General features: G+C 42.7%; 1 protein-coding gene across 1 annotated transcript; it reads left to right on the top strand.

Annotated features, from left to right (window-relative positions):
* Positions 1–1873: 1873 nt before the first annotated feature.
* On the top strand, positions 1874–13722 carry znf831 (zinc finger protein 831). Its single transcript, XM_076750555.1, has 4 exons — positions 1874–2385; positions 3901–8290; positions 9801–10060; positions 10910–13722. Exons 2-4 carry the CDS (start codon positions 3949–3951, stop codon positions 11828–11830), a joined length of 5523 nt encoding a protein of 1840 aa, XP_076606670.1. The 5' UTR covers positions 1874–2385; positions 3901–3948; the 3' UTR covers positions 11831–13722.
* Positions 13723–18526: the final 4804 nt, after the last annotated feature.

The raw sequence follows: 18526 nt of genomic DNA, 5'->3' as shown, positions 1-18526 counted from the left end.
TCTGGGAGACCAGGATGACTAGCACAACACATTTTATTGGTCTCTGGTCACTGCTGACCCTCAGCTGAAAAACTTTACTCAAGCCCTGTATCCTAGTAACCTGAGTAACATGGCCAAAATATCATCTATCAACAACATTATCTGCCTCCTGACTATTTGGAGAAGACGTCTGTATGAATCCATGTAGACTACACACATAGTGTGATTTAAAAGATTTAAGCTGACTCAGTCTTTCAAAACATGCAAACATGCCTGAAACTATGCTTCCACCCTGCAGGACTGTGAGCTGTAAGACAGTAGAAAACATCCGTGGTACGTGGTGTCTTGTTACCATGTCAACTCATAGCATGTACTCAGTGGACCAGCCTGCAGTTGCCTTGGAGACCAGCTAGAGTCTGAAACAGTGAAATGATATAAAACTATCTGTTTTCTTTCAGCAGATGTCATCTGGTAATTGCATGGTCGATCCCACACGATGACATACCGTTCAAAAAAAGCAGAACTTTGAAAACATCATACATCTGAGCTGCTGAGAACAGGAGTACTATCTATTCATACTAGTCATTAAATTTTTGTCGTTTCCAGAACAAACTTAAAGGGGCTGTTATCAATCATTTTGCATTAGTAGATAAAAAGACCAAGCGTAATATGAAAGTGGTTGCTTGTGTTGATAAACCTGCCAAGAATATAACGTGACTGCATTTCCCCACAACTCTATGGAGCATTTCAGCTTCTTTTAGCTCATTGTTTTATCATTACAGCCTACCACTTTACTGCTTTGGTTCAGTCTCACTACTCTCATCATTGTCATTTCAAGCAGTAGTAGTCAGAGCCAGATATTTTCTCAAGAGTTGGTGAGGACCAAAAAAGAGCTGAAAGGAGAGTGACTTCTGACTCATGCCAGACCTGCTACTTCAAATGAATTCAAATGTTACTGAGGTTTTAAAAATCCAATCCAAATCAGTATTGGTATAGTTATGCAAACAGCATGCTTTTAGAAAGTCCACATGAGACTACATGTAAGGTAAAGTACCACTCAGCCAAATATCCCATCGAGGACATTCTTCTTATTTCTTCTTTCATGCTGTCTAGAAAGGTAGGCCTATATAGTGACATCCATTTGTGTCTCTGGCACTGACATTGACCATTAGGTGGCATCGCCATGAGAAGAAAAAGTGGGTGTGTATGTGGAAATAGTGTGTGATGCATTTGTCTTTTCATACCATCATGAACTGTAAAAACTAGCAGTGTTCTGTTCATGACAACTGGGTCAAACAGATAAGCTGGTCATGTATAGCTGTTCAATTCTAGGGCCAAAATTCACCTGTAGGTATTATTTAATGGACATGGTACAAAGACAGAAAATTTGTTGCAGTTTTACTGTATTTTGTGCAAGAAACTGATCATATGTTTTGTTTACTAGTTTACTCTGTGATAAGTTGAAGAAAACATCATTACTCTGGATTTTTCAGATTCCAGAAGCAGAGCAATATAATCTGTATTCTGTCTCTTAAATCTACAATTTTGCTGGTTAAAACCAGCAACAGTGTGACTACAAATGAGGCGTGATTTTTAAAAGGGCTAGTGTGCTGCATAAGCATGTGCAGTGTGAACTGGTGCACCTGTGCAAAATGATATATACTGTAGTGGGGGCTATGGTTGGAGGTGGGAAATTCACTGCAGCCACTCACAACTCATCGGTTTGTTCTCTGCCTGAGAGAGGGAGAGCAGCGCACGTGCAGCCAAGCAGTCACATCAACATTAGCTTTGCTGCACCCTTGTCTATGTGGGTGTATGAAATACAGTGTGTGGGAGGAAGTAGGTAGGTGGGGGAAGCGAGTATATAAGTGAGCCAGAAGTCAGATACTGCTTCAAACTGTTCATGGTAAAGTCAGTAAGTCAGCCAATGTGACTGTTGAAGGTAAGCTCGCCTCTGTCACTGCACTTCCTCTGCCAAGCAGACACTTTCGCTTCTGCAAAACACTTTGTATTAGCTCTAAATCCTTCCATCTGTATTCAGGGCCTCTCCGCTCTTTCACTCCTGCTGATCACTCTGTGTAATCTATGTTTTCAACTTGGCCTCCGGAAGTCTTTGTTTGACAGCCACACACCCACCCAGCCAGCCCTACTCCTTCCCTCACCCCCCCCTTTCTGCCTCACCACTTTCATAGTGCATCTTCTCTCTCATTTGCATTTGTTCCGCTTCCTCATGACAAGAAACAGTTCATGTCAAAGAGCTGTGCGAGAAAATCAGATTGGAGAGGAGCACACGGCCTGGATGCCAGAACTGATAGAAATGAGCAGGTATACTGAGGATGAGGCTGTTCAGTATAGAGGACTTTCTAAGATGGATAACTGTTGCTGATTGAAGTGCAAAACAGGAAGGTAAGTGACTTCTGTTTTCCTTTCTTCTTAACTGTTACGCATGAGTTTTGGCCTACTTATAGCATGTTCTGGTTTCTTGTACTGTTATTCTTACCTACACTTTCTAATGGCAAGAACATGGGATATTTTCTCTTTTCAAACATTCCATTTATGTCAGAACAATGGTTGGAAATGAGATTAATAGAGAATATCTAGGATGAAACAAGAAATTGTCTCGTAATGACAGAAGAAAAACCTAGAACCTCCTTTTTATTTACATTTTGATGATGATTTTTGCTGATGCTTGCTCTTACTATAAGCAGAAGCTGTTTTTCAGGACAGTTTGATCTGTTTTTGAACCCATTCCACTCAGGACACACCATAATTGTATTCTTTATGGGGTTGCACCTTTTGTAACCATGCCATATTTATTTAGCTGTAAAGAATAGAGAGCACATTACAGTAAGGGGGTAGATCTAACTTCTCAAGTAAATAATGTGAAAATGAAAATACAGTCGCACAGGGCTTTTTGTTTTAATGGAGAACACACTCGAACATGAACAGAAACAAACTTTCATAAATTCACAGCACCACAAAAAGTATCTGACGTGGGCGTGCTCATGCTGTACAACTAACAAAGAGCGTGATCCATGCCAACTGCACCTCTGTGGGTGAATTATGCAAAATCACAATACAAGCAGAAGCAGCATCACAGCAACAGGAAATTAATTTTGCTTGACCTAATATGAAGCTATTTATCTTTTCATCTCGATGGCTTTACACTTTGATGAGATTACTGCACAAATATGACAGTCTGTCAGGAGACAAAGCTGCCACATGCTGCTGCGAACATCAAGAGTATGCCATTTAATTGGTGCAGACTGGTGACAGAGGCAAAAGCTAATGTCAGCAGACACATTTCATTTGGGGAGATAAAAGCCTCTGCTGTACTGTATGAGTATCTGATCTCACTCCCTCATCCCTCTCCTGATGTGAGTCACTCTCCTACATCAGCCCCTGCTTCTCTCTACTGTATATATTCCTTTCTCTCCATGTTTTTGTCTCGTGTATGTCCACTGCCTGCCTCCAAAACATTTCTTGACAGTTGTATTCATGCACCACCTGCTCTGGAAATCAAACAGCAGGGATTCAAATGCCTCTACTTTTCTCTGCACTCTGTAACCATGGGTATTATTGCTTATCACAAAAATTATATCACTGAGCTAGATATAGAGGAGACATCACTGCAAAACACATCTCCCTGGATTTAATAACCATGCAGAATCCAAACTGGATTAATTGCTTTATTAGCCATCTGTCCTAAAGGGTATTGCATATCTGTCATCATTAACTGCCTATTATATTTACTTCTTGCTGTGCTGATTTTCTCTGTTCCACTGGTACAATAACAAAAGATTCTCCAGGAATGAAGTCTTATTTTCAAAACCTGAAAACATCGCTGCTTAAATAGATAGATCTGCCCCATTTGATCTGAGGAGAAGCAGAGGTCTAACGCAAACTGTTCTTATCTTACAGGTAATTAGAGACCTGGCACTAGTACATCACGACAGCAGCAGTGTTACCATGGAGACTGGCAAGCCAGGATTGGTGAGTGCTCCAGTGCACATCAACTCCGTTGCAGCACAGACAGAGAAAAGGATGGACATCCAGGCCCCGCTGACGGCTGTTTACATTCACACAGTGCCTGCTCTACCAGCGCAGCCTTACTCCCAGCCTCCTGCAGCTGCCCGGGAGCCAGCCACACTCCATCTGGCTATGCCGCCGCTTTATTCCAAGGAGACGCTTCCCTTTCTGACACTCCATATTGCTGGTGGGCTGCAGTCTCAACCGGGATTGAGTCTGGCAGCTGTTTCTCCTGCAGCCAGACCCAAGTCGGCAGGAAAGCACGTGTGTCCTCACTGTGGACGGGACTGTATGAAGCCCAGTGTGCTGGAGAAGCACCTCCGCTGCCACACCGGGGAGCGGCCTTACCCCTGCACTACTTGTGGAATTTCCTTCAAGACTCAGAGCAACCTCTACAAACATAAGCGTACTCAGGCTCATGCCCGCCTCTCGTCCGAGTCAGAGCAGAGCAGCCTTGGCAGCCTAGACAGCATGTCCAGCTCCAGAGAGACTCGTACCTCCAGTTTGTCTCTGGATGAGCACAGCGAGACAATGGGCAGCACAGAAAAGGATGCCACACTATCTGCTGCGGAGATGACTTGTCCAGCCAGTACTGCAAAGTTCTACCCGGTAAAGGCGCACGGATCTGTCAGTGTACAGAATGAGTTGACTCCTGCAGATCATAAGACCAAAGACCCAAATGAAATTGGAAACATAACGACAGAAGGGGAAAAACAGAGGATGGAAAATGAAAAATCTCCACTGACTGCTAGCCGACATCTTCCGCTTCAGAGACAAGAAGCCACTCTGTTCTCCAAGCAGTGGGAGAGCTCTGTAGCCAGAGGAAAATCACAAAGTCACGAGAGCACTGACTCAGGCTTCAGTGAGAGCAGCGACCACTACCCAAGCCCCAGCAGCATTTTACCTGATCACAGTATGGATTCCCTCACCGAATCCACCAAGGAGCATCTTGATGAACCCACCAGCATGCAAAGACAGTCAGAAACAAGCCAAGTTGGACATGAACCCAAAGACACTGCACGGGAGCAGGAGCATAAGACACTGGAGGAGCGTATATCTAAGTTGATTTCAGAGAATACAGCTGTTGTGGAGGACAAACAGCTGGAGAATGTAAGGCCACGGAAGACAGTTCTATCAAAGCAGGGTAGTATCGACCTCCCCATGCCGTACACGTACAAGGATTCCTTCCACTTCGACATGAGGATCAGTAAGACTCCAAATGTTGGCTTACAAAGAAACAGGAAGCCCGGCTTCTACAGTTCCGTGCCCACTCAGCACTCCACCACCATGGAGCATGCCCCCTTAACCCGCAGCAACTCCCTCCCTTTCAGCGTTACCCTCCTGCAGCCTGAGAGAAGCAGCCCAACCTCCTCCAATCAGAGCGATTATGTAACACTCGTCCGGAGGGGAAGCTCTGGCCAGATCAATCCAAAAGGTTTCGCGATCAAGCCTGTGAACCAGCAGTCATCCACCCACCGCCCACTGGTCCGGCAGAAAGCTGTAGACTGCAACCACGCAACAGACGGTCTCTTCATGAATTCATCTGTGGAGGAGGCGTGCACCAGTAGTCTCAGCTGCGATGGGGATGGCACTGACATTTGTGGAGAGCCAAGCAACAGAAAGTTCCGGAGGAAGAAAGCGCAGAAGTTTGCTTACAACAAGTGGTACATGTATGGTGGAGGGACATTTAAGAAGCTCTACAATGCAGAGAAAGGTGGTGATGACAGTGTTATAAAAGGCAGGAAATGTTCGACGAACCCAGAGCATGAGGTTGTTCAGGGCTTACAAAAAAGGTTGTCAGCAGTTCAAAAGGAGACAGTGGCAACAACAGGCTCAACAATAAACTTAACAAGCAGCTGCGCAACACTGTGTCATCCAGATTGCCCTCCTGCCAAACAATCCCTTGTCTCTGCTGTGGATTTTAATTTAAGCTCGAGCCAGCTTCATACATCATGCAGCTCTCTCAAGACTCCAATCCGGAGAAATTTGTCTTTGTCAGTACTGCCATTACCTTTAATTGGATCACTGGTTAGCCACAAAACAGAAAGCATGAGCAGAGCAGAGGATGGGAGATTGATTAATGAAGAAAAACATACTGACTCCAGCTCGCAGCTCTGTGGAGCCCATATTCCCTCTGACCGGAAAAAGCAGAAAACTGATGACAAAATAATTTGCCCCTTTGAGATGGAGACGGACCCAAACACTCTGACTCATCCCTGTCCATCTGTCACTGGCAGTACACCTCAGCAGGATACAAATCTCACTTATATCAACCTTCAAAAAAATCTGAAACATACTCAGCTCAAAGGAGCTCTCTTCCCACCATGCTTAATCAATGCAAATACACCGTCTGTTAGCACCTCGCCAGCCACTTCCACCACATCGACTGCCAAGACCAGCTTCCTGCCCAAGTATCAGCTCAAGTTACCTAATGCTCATGAAACTGATTCAAATCCTTCTTTACATGTTGTGGATAAACTGACAACAACCGATAGCCGCAGTTTCGCCTCTGCTCTGTCCTCTCCTCACACTGAGCAAACCCCACTCTCAGTCACAACTTCTGAAAAGAAATGTAGTGATTCTGTCAACTTACTGTTGATGCAGACTCATGATGTCAAAAAGAACAATGCTTTCAGCTCCACACAAGGCCAGCTCCTCTTGCCTTGTACAGCCACAACCCAAATGTCAGGCCTCAATAAAAATGCGACATCTAGTCTAGCTATAGTGCACAGGCAAATTGCAGCAACTACAATAACCACAACCTGCCTACAAGATAACCAAGCAGGATTATGCAGTACCTCAGTACAGCCTTCAAAATCTGCAGGGGGCTCAGCACCTGTGCAGTTACCCAGACCTGTTGAACCCGTGGTTACGAACATCCCTGCTACACCTACCATAACCACAGCAAATAGATATCAGACATCTGCTGCCACCATTATGGCTAATGATTCTCCACACACACAACTCTCACCGGCAGACCAGTTGAACCCTGCAAACAGAGCGCACGCCAGTTCAAACACCCCAGTTGTACCTTGTCACATCATACCGTTTGACCAGATGCAGCCAGCTGCTCAGAACGTGTTTCATGTTCACACAGCAGACCTTCAGATCTGCCTCCAGATCATATCTGATGAACAGCTGGCTCTCATTGAACCCCAGATTGAGAGGCAAGCAGGTAGTGCCCTCTCACAGAGACCTGATATGCAAGCAGTGGCTTCAGAAGTGATCCAGAAAAAAGCTCAAAGCTCTGTCACCATGCAAAGTAGCAATGATGGACCGGACCATCAGCAGCCAGGACATCAAAAGGAGTCAGACAAAAGTGAGTCTTTACCGACTCTTAACATGGAGAGAATAAAAGCTTCACTATCTGTACAATGTGGAAAGGCAGAGCCAAATCTCCATCTGACTGAGAGCAGTAATTCCACTCAGGCTGCAGTGTCTGCTGAATCTAAGCATCCTGAAGCACTAGGTTCATCGCGACGCCCACACAAATACGGTCGTGTAAACAAGGTCACAGAGGCTCAGAGCACTACAGCCGATGTTAGGTCAACTGCTGCTTCACTTAAAGGTGCAAAATCAGGAAGGAGTCAAACTTCAGAGGAGGAACATGCTCTTTCTCTGAACTGTTTTGCTGAGGAGCAACTTTTGTCAGACAGCAGGGTCAGCAAAGGCGAATTGGTCTCTCAAACTCTCTCTGGCCAACATAAGCTCAGCATGACCTCTCTTTCTCCCGGCACAGTAAATAAGAATAGCATGAGAGGAGAAATACTGGAATGTAAAAGCCAACACAAACATAAAAATCAAGGAACCACATGTGATGGAGGCACAACAAGAGCCAAGGATGAAGCCTCCACATATAAAAGCAACAACTTAGAAAGTGGACAAACTCAGCCCCCTCTGCAGTTTGGGCTCGGTCAGGCCTCTGGTGCTGCATGTACTTATGAACTTGCAGGATCAGTTTCTTCATTTTCCATCAATAAATGCAAAGCTCCAAGGCAGCTGAACCCACAACCACCCATCTACTGTAATCCAGTGGAATCTACATTATCAGAGGCTCTGACTTCATCTAAACATCCAAACATGGGAGGTAACATGGTGAGCCTCGTGGACAACTCTGCCTCTTCAAAGGAGATGACTCTTTCAAGTGAATCACAAGACGTTACCAGTTCAGCCCACTCAGAAAAACAACTGGATCAGTTTACTTCAGTGTCTTCTAACATCCAAGTGGAAAGACCCAAAGACATCTCTGCTGTGCTTACAAGTATGCAAAGCCCTACTGCAGGTATTTAAGACTATTCTAATGAGTATTTACAGGATCAGATACAATACATTGTTTTGAATTTGTCATTGACTTGGCTCTGTTCTCTAGCACATTAGATTTAAAATTAAATAATGACAATTCAAGTCATGTTTTAATAGCCCCCAAATTTTGCAACAATGTAGCAATGACCCTGAACATACGGTAAAGGGCAACCCAAAGTTCAGGTCCAGTCAGTGAAAAGTCAGCCACCTGAAAAACAGAGTGAAGGCAAAAAGCCCCAAAATACAAAGCTGATTTGCCATGTTCCCAGGATACCAAGGGCCTCTAAAGCCTCAGGTTTGCTGCTTATGGTTTGTGTTAATTTGGATCTTTAAATAGATCCTCCCTTATCGCAGTCTCGAGGTCCTGTCTCGCCCTGTGTAAAAACTAGTTTTAATATTACAGAGTTATATTGTGCTGACCACTATATTTCTATTTAAATGTTTATGTGAGAGGTAGAGGACACAATGTACAGAGACAGGCAGTGATGTGAACAGGGTCCACAGTTACTTTTTGCCCTATGGCCCCAAGAAATTGTAAATCCACCAAAAATTTGCCAAAAGAAAAAAATTGTACGTGTAAAAAGAAAAAAAAGTCCTGTTTGTTTAGATTCATGTCCAATGTCTTGGAGTATGGAAGCAAAACAAACAAAAAAATGTGTCTGATTTAGTACTTGTGTGTGCTTTCACAAGCAAGTTTTAATCTGAGCATATTTCAAGACAGAAACCAGCTTTCACCACAAGATGGCAGTATGTGGTCAGCAATTTGTGGAGTCTTGCCTGTACCTGGTTTTGTGTTCTGCAGTCACCAAAAACCAGTCCAGGAAAGAGTTGTCACTAACACTAGAGTTCATTCACATGGCAGTCCTGAAAATGTATTACCTGTAAATGTAATTTACCTACAGATAATTATCATCAAGGCCAACTAAAGGCTAAGTGTCACTCTCTTGCCACTAGTTTTCAGTAACATTTTGGAGATCATCGATGGAAAACTTTAAGGGAGATGGACAGGCGAGAAGGAGGAGGGGTGGCACTGGGCCACGAGAGCTGTCATATAGCACTAAGAGTTTGCCATAGCAAAGACATTTTAATTCAAAAAGTCAAGAGAGCCCATTTGTTTTCCATCAAGAAAACTGCAATAACCCTACACTGCATATTATACCTGACCACACTGGTGCATATGTATATCACAACAACATGTACCCCACCAGAAAAAATGACCACACTATTTCCTTTAATTTGGTTGATACAATGATAAGGCGCCATTCATTTGACATAAACATTGTGTAATAGAATTCTTTTTTACAGTAATAGTTTGCTGTGCTATCCAAAAGCAAATCTAACCACCAGCTATACTTTGTACATTTAGGGTTTTACATAAGATGTATAATCTACCGCTCAGTTCTCAGGGAAGTTAGAACTGACTGACAAGCGTGAAGATTGTGGATTCACTATCTTAAAGAAAACTTTTTTTCTTCCCCTCGGGCTCCTAGAAGGAGCCTCCCTGGCGGGATGTGCAGCCCAGAAGAAGCCACAGACACTGGGACACGGAGGGACCTCAGGCCAGCAAGACAGCTCAGACAGCCAGGAGGCTGGAGAGACAAACCGCAAGTGCATGGAGGGGCAGGGTGGTGGAGGGGTGACGGAAGAGGATGAAAACAGAGGAATCAAGACAGACGAGGAGCCAGGACAGTGGAGCAAGGCTGAGCCTAACTGCAAATGCACGTGTTTACAAGATATGACAAAGCCAGAGGTGGGTCTGAATTTATGAACTGCTCACTGGATGGATGTTTACTATACAATTCTTTTTTTTTTTTTTTTGCTGGTTCTGTGTTTATGTTCCACACAGTGGTTCTATTGACTATATAGCCCAGACACAACATGCAAACACATCAAGAATAAATATAAAATCCTAAAAGCCAGTAACTTTGTAGCTGTTAACACACTACATCTTCCTGCATGTAAACCTTGTCCAAACTGTAGAAATGACAGAATCTGTCAGTATACAGAAATGTCACAAAGCAGACTCTAACTGTACAGATTCTGTCTAAATAAGCATTAGCAATCCCTCACCGCCAGATCCTATATTGAGACTGTCCTGATCTGGGGATCATGTGGAAGCAGGTTTCAGGCATAATGGGTTGTTACATCAGAATTGTTTTTCATTTCTTAGAGACATTTACCAAGCAACGAGAGACACCCAAGCCAGAATTTGTGGTTTTCTCATGAAATATTTGCAGAGCAATAAATATGTGATCCCCAAAATGTGTGAAGAGAGAAGAATGTCGTTTAAAAAAAAAAACAGATTTACACAACATTACAAATATGTTAAAAACAAATATTACAGAACCACACACAGTGGCAAATATGATATAAATCATGAAGCTTATGAGCCTTTTTGGCAAAGTTTAAAACATCAGCAACCTATTATAACAATACCAGAAGTAGGCCGCTCACAGTATTTTCATTGGCATCATTCTGTTTTATAGCAGAACTTCTTCCATATGATTTCAAACAGCAGGGGCTCAATGGAGGGCGGTGACTGTATTATTGTGGTGGTATGATGGTAATATTCCTCCTCATATTCTTCTTTTATTAACAGGGAGAAGACAGAAAGGCCAAAGTGGATTCCTTCAAAAACTCTTGCCTTTCAGAGCAGCTTTTACAGCATCTTTCCCAGACACACTCAGGAATGTCTGAATACCCTCAACAAAGCCCTCAGCAAACTCCAAGCATGTCAAATCACCTTAATTTACCTGCCAGCAGCAGCCAGACTAGCCTTTTCAATTCTCCACAGGCCCCACTGGAAATGACCAACTTCTCTTTCTTACAACAACACTGGGAAAGCGGCAACATCCACAAGCAAGACACACAGATCTTACGTGAAACAAGTTCAAGTCATCGTATCAGAGCACGGGCCCAATCAACAGAAACTCAAAACGTCTTTTCACAAATTGAGTCCAGGCCTCAACAAACTTCAGCATTTTCACACCAGGACCAAAAGCAGGACCAAAAGCAGACCAGCGCCTCTCTGTATGTTCAACAAGGAAATACTATTGCAGGACACAACATCACAGCAGTAAGCTGTTGTACCAATTTAACATTAGGAAACCACAAAACACTTTTGCCTGATGTCAAAACATCATCCTCCACACACCCCAGCCAAGTTTCTTATTCTATTCAAGTCAGTAGAGCTGCTGTTGGATTGACAGGGGACCCCAAAGTGTCAAACGCCAACTTGCTGGATCATGATACTGTGCTGCCATCAAAGCCTTTTACATACCCACAACTTGATGATTATCAAGACACCAAGGATAAGGCACCAGGTGACACAAGTCAGAGCGGAAACACTGGGAGATCTGACATTACCAACAAATACCAGTCTTTTTTCTTTGCTGGCCAGCTTCATGGTTACCAGCCAGAGTGTCTGACCAGTGGAGTCAGGCCTGTGCAAAACTGCCACGACTATACAGAAGACACCAGCAGTAGTGACGATGAAGGAAAGCTTATCATCGAGCTTTAGGTGAACATAAACATGTGCTATTTGGAGTTTTCCTGCTGTAGATATACTGTATATTTTTTACAGGTAAAATTGCTGTAGAGGCAGAAATAATAGCAATGGCTGAGTTAATTTAGTGGGCAGAGACAAAGAACTATACGTGTAAACAAAATAGGTTAAAATATGAATAAAAAATGAACTGTCAATAATTTTTTTTTAGATTTGTCATTATGAATAACACATTAAAGGTCAGTGGGCAACTTTGGAAGAATTGTGCAGGTAAAGTCGAGCTACAATAATGCTGCATTCACGTCATATTGAACTGACTGTAATTCCAAACGGCTGCGTTGGAAAAAATGCTCATGTCAGCCTCCTACTTTTAATTCTGAGTCTGACTGTTGAATTTCAGCTCGGGTATGTTACACGCGCTAAAAAGAATTACAGAAGAAACAAACCAGTGACAAAACACCCGCAAAGTCACCATCACTGGCAGTTATATCCATATTAAATCCAATAAGACTAATGCAGTGGATTATAGTAATTAAAAAGGAGCAGTGCACTTTGTATCTGGTTTTACATGTTGATGAATTAGCTGAGTTAATCACTGGGGATTAATGTGTGAACAGGTGGGAAAACTGGAGCTTTTCCCATCATTCCCATTCTTTGGACATGGTGTGAATGCAGCATGAAACATATAGGGAGTTGCCTGTAAGCCTGCATTGCCCACAAGGTTTGCTCAGAAGTTTGAATGTGAATATAACAGAAAAATGGCAAAGACATGTTATTTCATTTTTGAACATGACAGTCAATATTGATGGTTAGCAGGTTAGGCCAATGAATTATCCAGGGAGCTATTGGCTAGTTCTATCCAGCTAGCTGTACATATGACATTAAAAGAACCTGAAATTAACTGTTATCATTTAGGCATCACTTCCAATCACTCGACACCAGCATGGCTATTTTTTTACACTAGATTTCAGCAACCAGGTGTCATTCAACCTGTTGGAAAATCTCCTACACTCCACCTCTTTGCCCATTTTTGCCAAGATGGCAATGACCGGAGCCACTGTCACTGAGCTGCACAATGGCGTCCTAGAGACTACAGTGTATGACAGAGACACTGGGGCTCCTTTCGCTATTTAACCCAACCAATGAGATTACTTCTGCCCCAAGGAAAAACTGTCTGACTTCCGTTGTGCTCACATGTGTTTACACGCAAAAATTTGCCATAATCTGTGTCTGCCTTCCTACACACTCTCACACATAAATTGCACTGTAACCTTCCCAGACAACACCTGTGTCTGTGTGTGTGTGTGTGTGTGTGTGTGTGTGTGTGTGTGTGTGTGAATCATGCACACATGCTGCCAAATACCCATTAAGTTGATCTCTGCTGCCAATCAGATCACCCTAGTGAAGCAGGGATTGGCTGGAGGGGCATGACCCTCTTCCAAGTCTGGGTTTGTGATGAGTCAGCAGCTATGAAAAGACACTGGAACTCACGGGAACAGGAAATGGGTGTATGTGAACATTTCTGCAGATAAATCCACAACTACAGCTCATGCTGACTTGCTTATCAATTCTCAGCCCATTAATGGTGAATAAAAGCTTTATGGAGCTGTATCTCCAGTGCATCTGTTCAGGCCTGTTTGGTTTGACATGCTGGATGAGTCTGTCGTGCTGTGACACAGAGGAAAGGCGAGGATACAAAAATGTGCAACAGTTCATTTGGTCAAGTCGCAAGATGATTTATTATTGTGTCACAATATTTTTGTTTGTTTTGTTTTCATTTTCTAATTTTATAGTTACGGATTGCATAAGTGAGCATAACTGACAAAACAAACAGGTTCATCTCAGACTTATTGCACAACATTTTGTGTTTCAACAAAAGAAGTAATTAAACCATTCTCAAAACAGTTTTTTCCTGGTCTCATTGTTTGATTCTATTCTTCCGTTAAACCTCTAACTCGGTCCATGGTTGTTATGCCACTATGGGTCCAAAGGCCTACAACTGATACTCACTGGATGCATGACACACAGCTTTAACGTAATTTCATTTTTATGAGAAAGTCATCAAAGAGTAGTTTGTTGACACATCCAGCAGACACAACATTAGCATTTATCTTGAGTCTTGTGTCAGGACACCAAATTAATCAAATTAATGTAAGTCCAGTAGAGTTGTGAAGCTGAAGGAGCTGCAGGTCCCGAAGTGTTTTTCCCTTTGCATTCTCGAGTCAAATATAACAGTTCTGTTGCTCAGCTACACGCAGGTGATATGTGAAGACAATTGCATGATTTCTTCATCATCTCACCTTTGGCCCAGCATCTAGTTTAAACATTTGTTGGATGTTATTTAAAACACTGCAATGCAAAATTAATCCATTAACGCAGTGGTAGGCAGTTGATTTTTGGTGTCACTGGCCCGAAATTCCATAATAACCTTTATATTATAATTCAGATGGTTTAAGAGAAAACTAGACTTTTGTGTCTCCTCTTGGCTCTGTTTTCATGCCTTAGAAAATGCAGCCTGTGACAGGAGAGAAGGCGTTCTGTTTCTATCAGCTTCCTCTAATGTGACAAATGCACCGATGGAAGCACAGCCAATGTTGTCTTGTAAGTTACAAGGTGTTTTTGGGAATCAAAGCTTTCTGGTGCATTGCTGATGTGGCTGATGTTCGGGCTTGCTTTTTCAGAAAACAGTACAATTTGTATGAAAATGGGAAATTTTTTCCATTGGAATCTGTTCTTATTTGTTCATAAAACCCCTTCAAATATCTGTAGCTGCATCTGAATATCTGGTTGCATTCCCAATGCTGGCATGCGATTTATTTTTTTTCCAGGATGGCAAAGTCATGACCCCCTGTACTCTGCCTCTGACTGGCCATTGCTCATTGCCTTGGTTGGCCGGGTTGATTAAGTTTAAGCGTGACGATTCACACTGGTTAGGTTGCGGGTAAGAATATCAGGGTAAGCCAATCAAACGCTGAATAGGCCGGGTTGTGCCGCGTGCCATAAAACAGTGTGTAAGTGTTGCAAACGAACATGTTCAGTGCACTCTTTACTACTGACTCTGCTGACTGAACACACTGCATGGTTTTTGCAGGGCCTAGGGCAGACAGGTTCTGCAGCAAGTGATTAAAACAGCCCAGAACATCATCAGCACCTATTTACAAAGCAACGGTGATAAAGGTGAGGGGCATTCGCCCTGTGTCTGTTGATGTATCGACAGACTACAGCTTCTTTCCTCTGGCTGTAATACTCCTCAACTCATCCTCTGCACTCACCATTCAAAAAAAAAATTATTCTTGTGTTGCATAAAGACTTTGCAACTTGTATTTTGTTGTGCAACCCTGTGTTGTAGCATGACACAAAAATGAGTCTTGAACCTTGACCCTCGATGTTGGTGTTTAGCTTAAAGCACTGCTGTATCTAAGTACAGCTTGTCAGAGACACTACAGTGACTGTAGATGTGGCCCGATGAAAGATAAAACTTTAGTTATCAACTTAGAACTTCTGCTTTTTCAGGGCCCAGAAAACTGAACATCCACAATCGGATGGTATAGTGATGAAAATATGTCAAGAGATATGTGATATGACTAAACGTCAGCATCTTTGGAGACTGCGGTATGAAATAACCTTGATATATGTTACAGAAAATGGGTTATAGCACATATACCACACCATGCAGAGTGATACCAGATGGGGCCTATAATGTGCAGCAAAATACATGTATTCTTGACTCGAAAGGTACTTTTTACATCTTGTAAAAAAAAGTATAGTATGACTTTGGTTAAATGTAAAACATTTCAGCTCCGCATAAATGTCCCTTTCTTAAATAGAAAATGCTCAGAGATCATCAAAGGGCCATCTATAGCTGACAGCAACAATCACATAACATTGAAGACAGCAATTTTACTGATTTAATTATTACAGCCTACAAACCATAAATCAAGAGTTATACAATAGAGGATTTAGAATTTCATTAAGACCCCAGGCAGCAGAACAAGTCTGGCTAACACCCAACTGACTGACAAGTGAAACCTGGCCCTCAGAGTGAAGGATGGGTACATTAGTTTGTTCCCAACTCATGTGACATGCTACATTATTCAAGTCCCCTGCCTCTGGTGATAAACCCATCATAGAAAAACCAGCAGGTCATTGTTGGACATGTGTTGATCACTCTTAGGGAGACGTGAGTCTAATCTTAAATTCTTGCTGTTTGCTGTCCCCTCGCAGCACTGATATGGGATTGCAAAGGCCTCAAAGATCCATACCACTGTCGATATCTTTGGATTGAAACTATCTAAAACTGAAATGTGTAACTTATTTGAATGAAACAAATTCTACTTTTCGGCAGAGCCAAATGTTCTCATATAACTTATATGTCATTATGCTCATTGATCGCAAGTAGAGTTTTGCTGCTGCTCTGACTAACAATGCCTATAAAAATCTGAAATCCAATAAGTATTGGTTACATTTTTCAAATTTCACAGTGGTTTATTCACATAAAAATAATTTTCTCCGCTCTTAAGCTAAGTTCAAATGCACAGCTATACATGCATATCGGGGATCAGTGCAACTTCAAGAGATAAATAATAACACAAATTTTAACAATCCATGGCAACTGTTGTGGAAGTTTTTACATATATTGTCACGCAAGATCTTTTCATAAACATGGTAACATGTACATTTCAGCATGTGTGTAGGTATTTACACCAATACATCAGGAGTTCAAAATGGTTTGAAACAGAGAAGTTGTACTTGTGCCTCACTCCCTGTATTTTGGCAAGTCATAGAAATGAGTAATATAGCTCATAACCACTGATTTGTTTGTTAGTGCTTTGTGACTCAAAGAAGATAAATAAAACCAGAAGTAGCAGTAAAATGCAACATGATTTGATGTCAGTTTCCGGAATCCATTTTTGTCAGTTGTTGCATGTAAAGCTGCAGGATGACAGGTCACCAAATTGTCAAAAGGACATGAGTCATGTGTCAAAATTAGTGTTTAAGGTAGTACTGCACTGATTCAAGGTACTTGAAAAGTTGAAAGCGAATTGAAATCATTTGTAAACAAAGTCGTGTGTGACATGTAGGCTACCGGTGTGTCCCTGCCACAAATATCACATGGTAGCCTGCATGTGGCCTCTTTGGTCTTCAGTTCAATTCAATTTTATTTGTATAGTGCCAGATCACAACAGAAGTTGTCTCAGGACACTTTCCATATAGAGCAGGTACAGGCTGAGCTCTTTTATCTACAGAGACCTAACAATTCCCTCATGAGCACTTGGCAACAGTGGCATTGAAAAACTTCTTTTTAACAGGCAGAACCAGGCTCTGGGTGGGCAGCCATCTGCCTCGACCGGTTGGGTGAGAGAGAGAGAGAGCAAGAGAGAGAGAGTGAGACAGACAGAAATGCACAGTAACAGTGGCAGTGGATGTAATAACAGTAGTAGCAGTTACAGTGGATGTCAGACAGGGCCATGGCAGGAGTTGTAGCTGTAATCCACAATCCAGATTCAGCCACTGTCCATGGGAACCTGCGAGATGACATCTTCTCACTATTAGCCTGGTGTTCTTCACTGGTTAATTGCTCCATAGCTCAGGGTTTCAGTTCTGTATTTAGCTTGCAGGTCCAGGGGAGGTAAGCACAATCTGTGCTGTGTAGTGTTTGTCATTTTGCCTGTGACTCTGTTGTTGAAGTGCAATGTATTGCCCTCTAAGGCTGTGGTTGACGTCTTATCCTACCTCTCCTTCTTTCTTATCAGGAGGTTTTCAAGCATCCTTGTCTTGTGTACTTGCTCACTCACAGCTGTCTTAAACAGTTGTTGTAGTAGTAGTCCTCCAAATGTTAGACGTGCCAGTCATGGGTAGTGGTTAGTCCTCAGCTTGTCTGGTTTTCCTATCCTAGCTTAAGGACTTAAACACACATTTCAGGCAGGATAGTAGCAGATTAGCCTTGCTGGCTATCTATCTGTTTGTCTGGTTGTATTGAATTATCTGCTGGAGGTTCCAACCGTGTTCCACGGCCAGCCGCAGTTCTTGCTTGGATTACCTGGATTCAGGTGCATTCAGGGAAACAGCCTTGTGGCAGTTTGGATTGACCATGCTGGCTAGTTATTTGTTTGTCTTTTTGCATTACATTATACATTTGTTGGAGGTCCCTGTCACATTCTATGGTCAGCTGCAGTTGGATTTTACATGACTGTACTGGCTAATTCAGGGGAACAGACTAGCAGGCTACCATGCTAAGTTGGATTGACCTGGCTGACTAGCTACTTGTTTCTCTGGTTGTATTTGTGATACAAGTCTACCAGAGGTTCTCATTTGAGTCCTGTGGCCTAGTCACAGTTCTTGATCAGATTTCCTATCTTGGCTCATTATGCTGGTTGAAACAATGCTGCTATGTGCCTCGTGTGGAGCTCAACTTCAGGTTAAGGATGGCCATGAGTTGTGTCATAGGTGTTTTGAGTGTGGGCCACCTTAGGGAAGTCCGGCCTGACCCTTGTATTAACTGTAGCATTTTGCCACACACAGTAAGAAAGGAAAGGCTGCGCCAGCTGGAATGTCTACAGTTATATAGGAAATAACCTTCCACCCTCAGGGCTCACTCATAGAAGTTCTGGTTGGAACAGTCATGGACTCACTCACCCCTCAGGTGCTTGCCTTGGATATGGCTGAGGATAGGGATGATGTGATGTCAAGGCTTTTACATTGAGCAAAGCA

Source organism: Chaetodon auriga, chromosome 2 (genome assembly GCF_051107435.1).
Source record: "Chaetodon auriga isolate fChaAug3 chromosome 2, fChaAug3.hap1, whole genome shotgun sequence".
Classification (NCBI taxonomy): domain Eukaryota; kingdom Metazoa; phylum Chordata; class Actinopteri; order Chaetodontiformes; family Chaetodontidae; genus Chaetodon; species Chaetodon auriga.
The sequence above is the reverse complement of the archived record's forward strand: the minus strand, read 5'-3'. Positions and strand labels throughout refer to the sequence as shown.

Coding starts and splice junctions, on each gene's coding strand:
- znf831 (XM_076750555.1), top strand. CDS start 3,949: ATGGAGACTGGCAAGCCAGGATTGGTGAGTGCTCCAGTGCACATCAAC. Junction 8,291..9,800: donor TATGCAAAGCCCTACTGCAG/GTATTTAAGACT, acceptor TCGGGCTCCTAG/AAGGAGCCTCCCTGGCGGGA. Junction 10,061..10,909: donor AAGATATGACAAAGCCAGAG/GTGGGTCTGAAT, acceptor TTTTATTAACAG/GGAGAAGACAGAAAGGCCAA.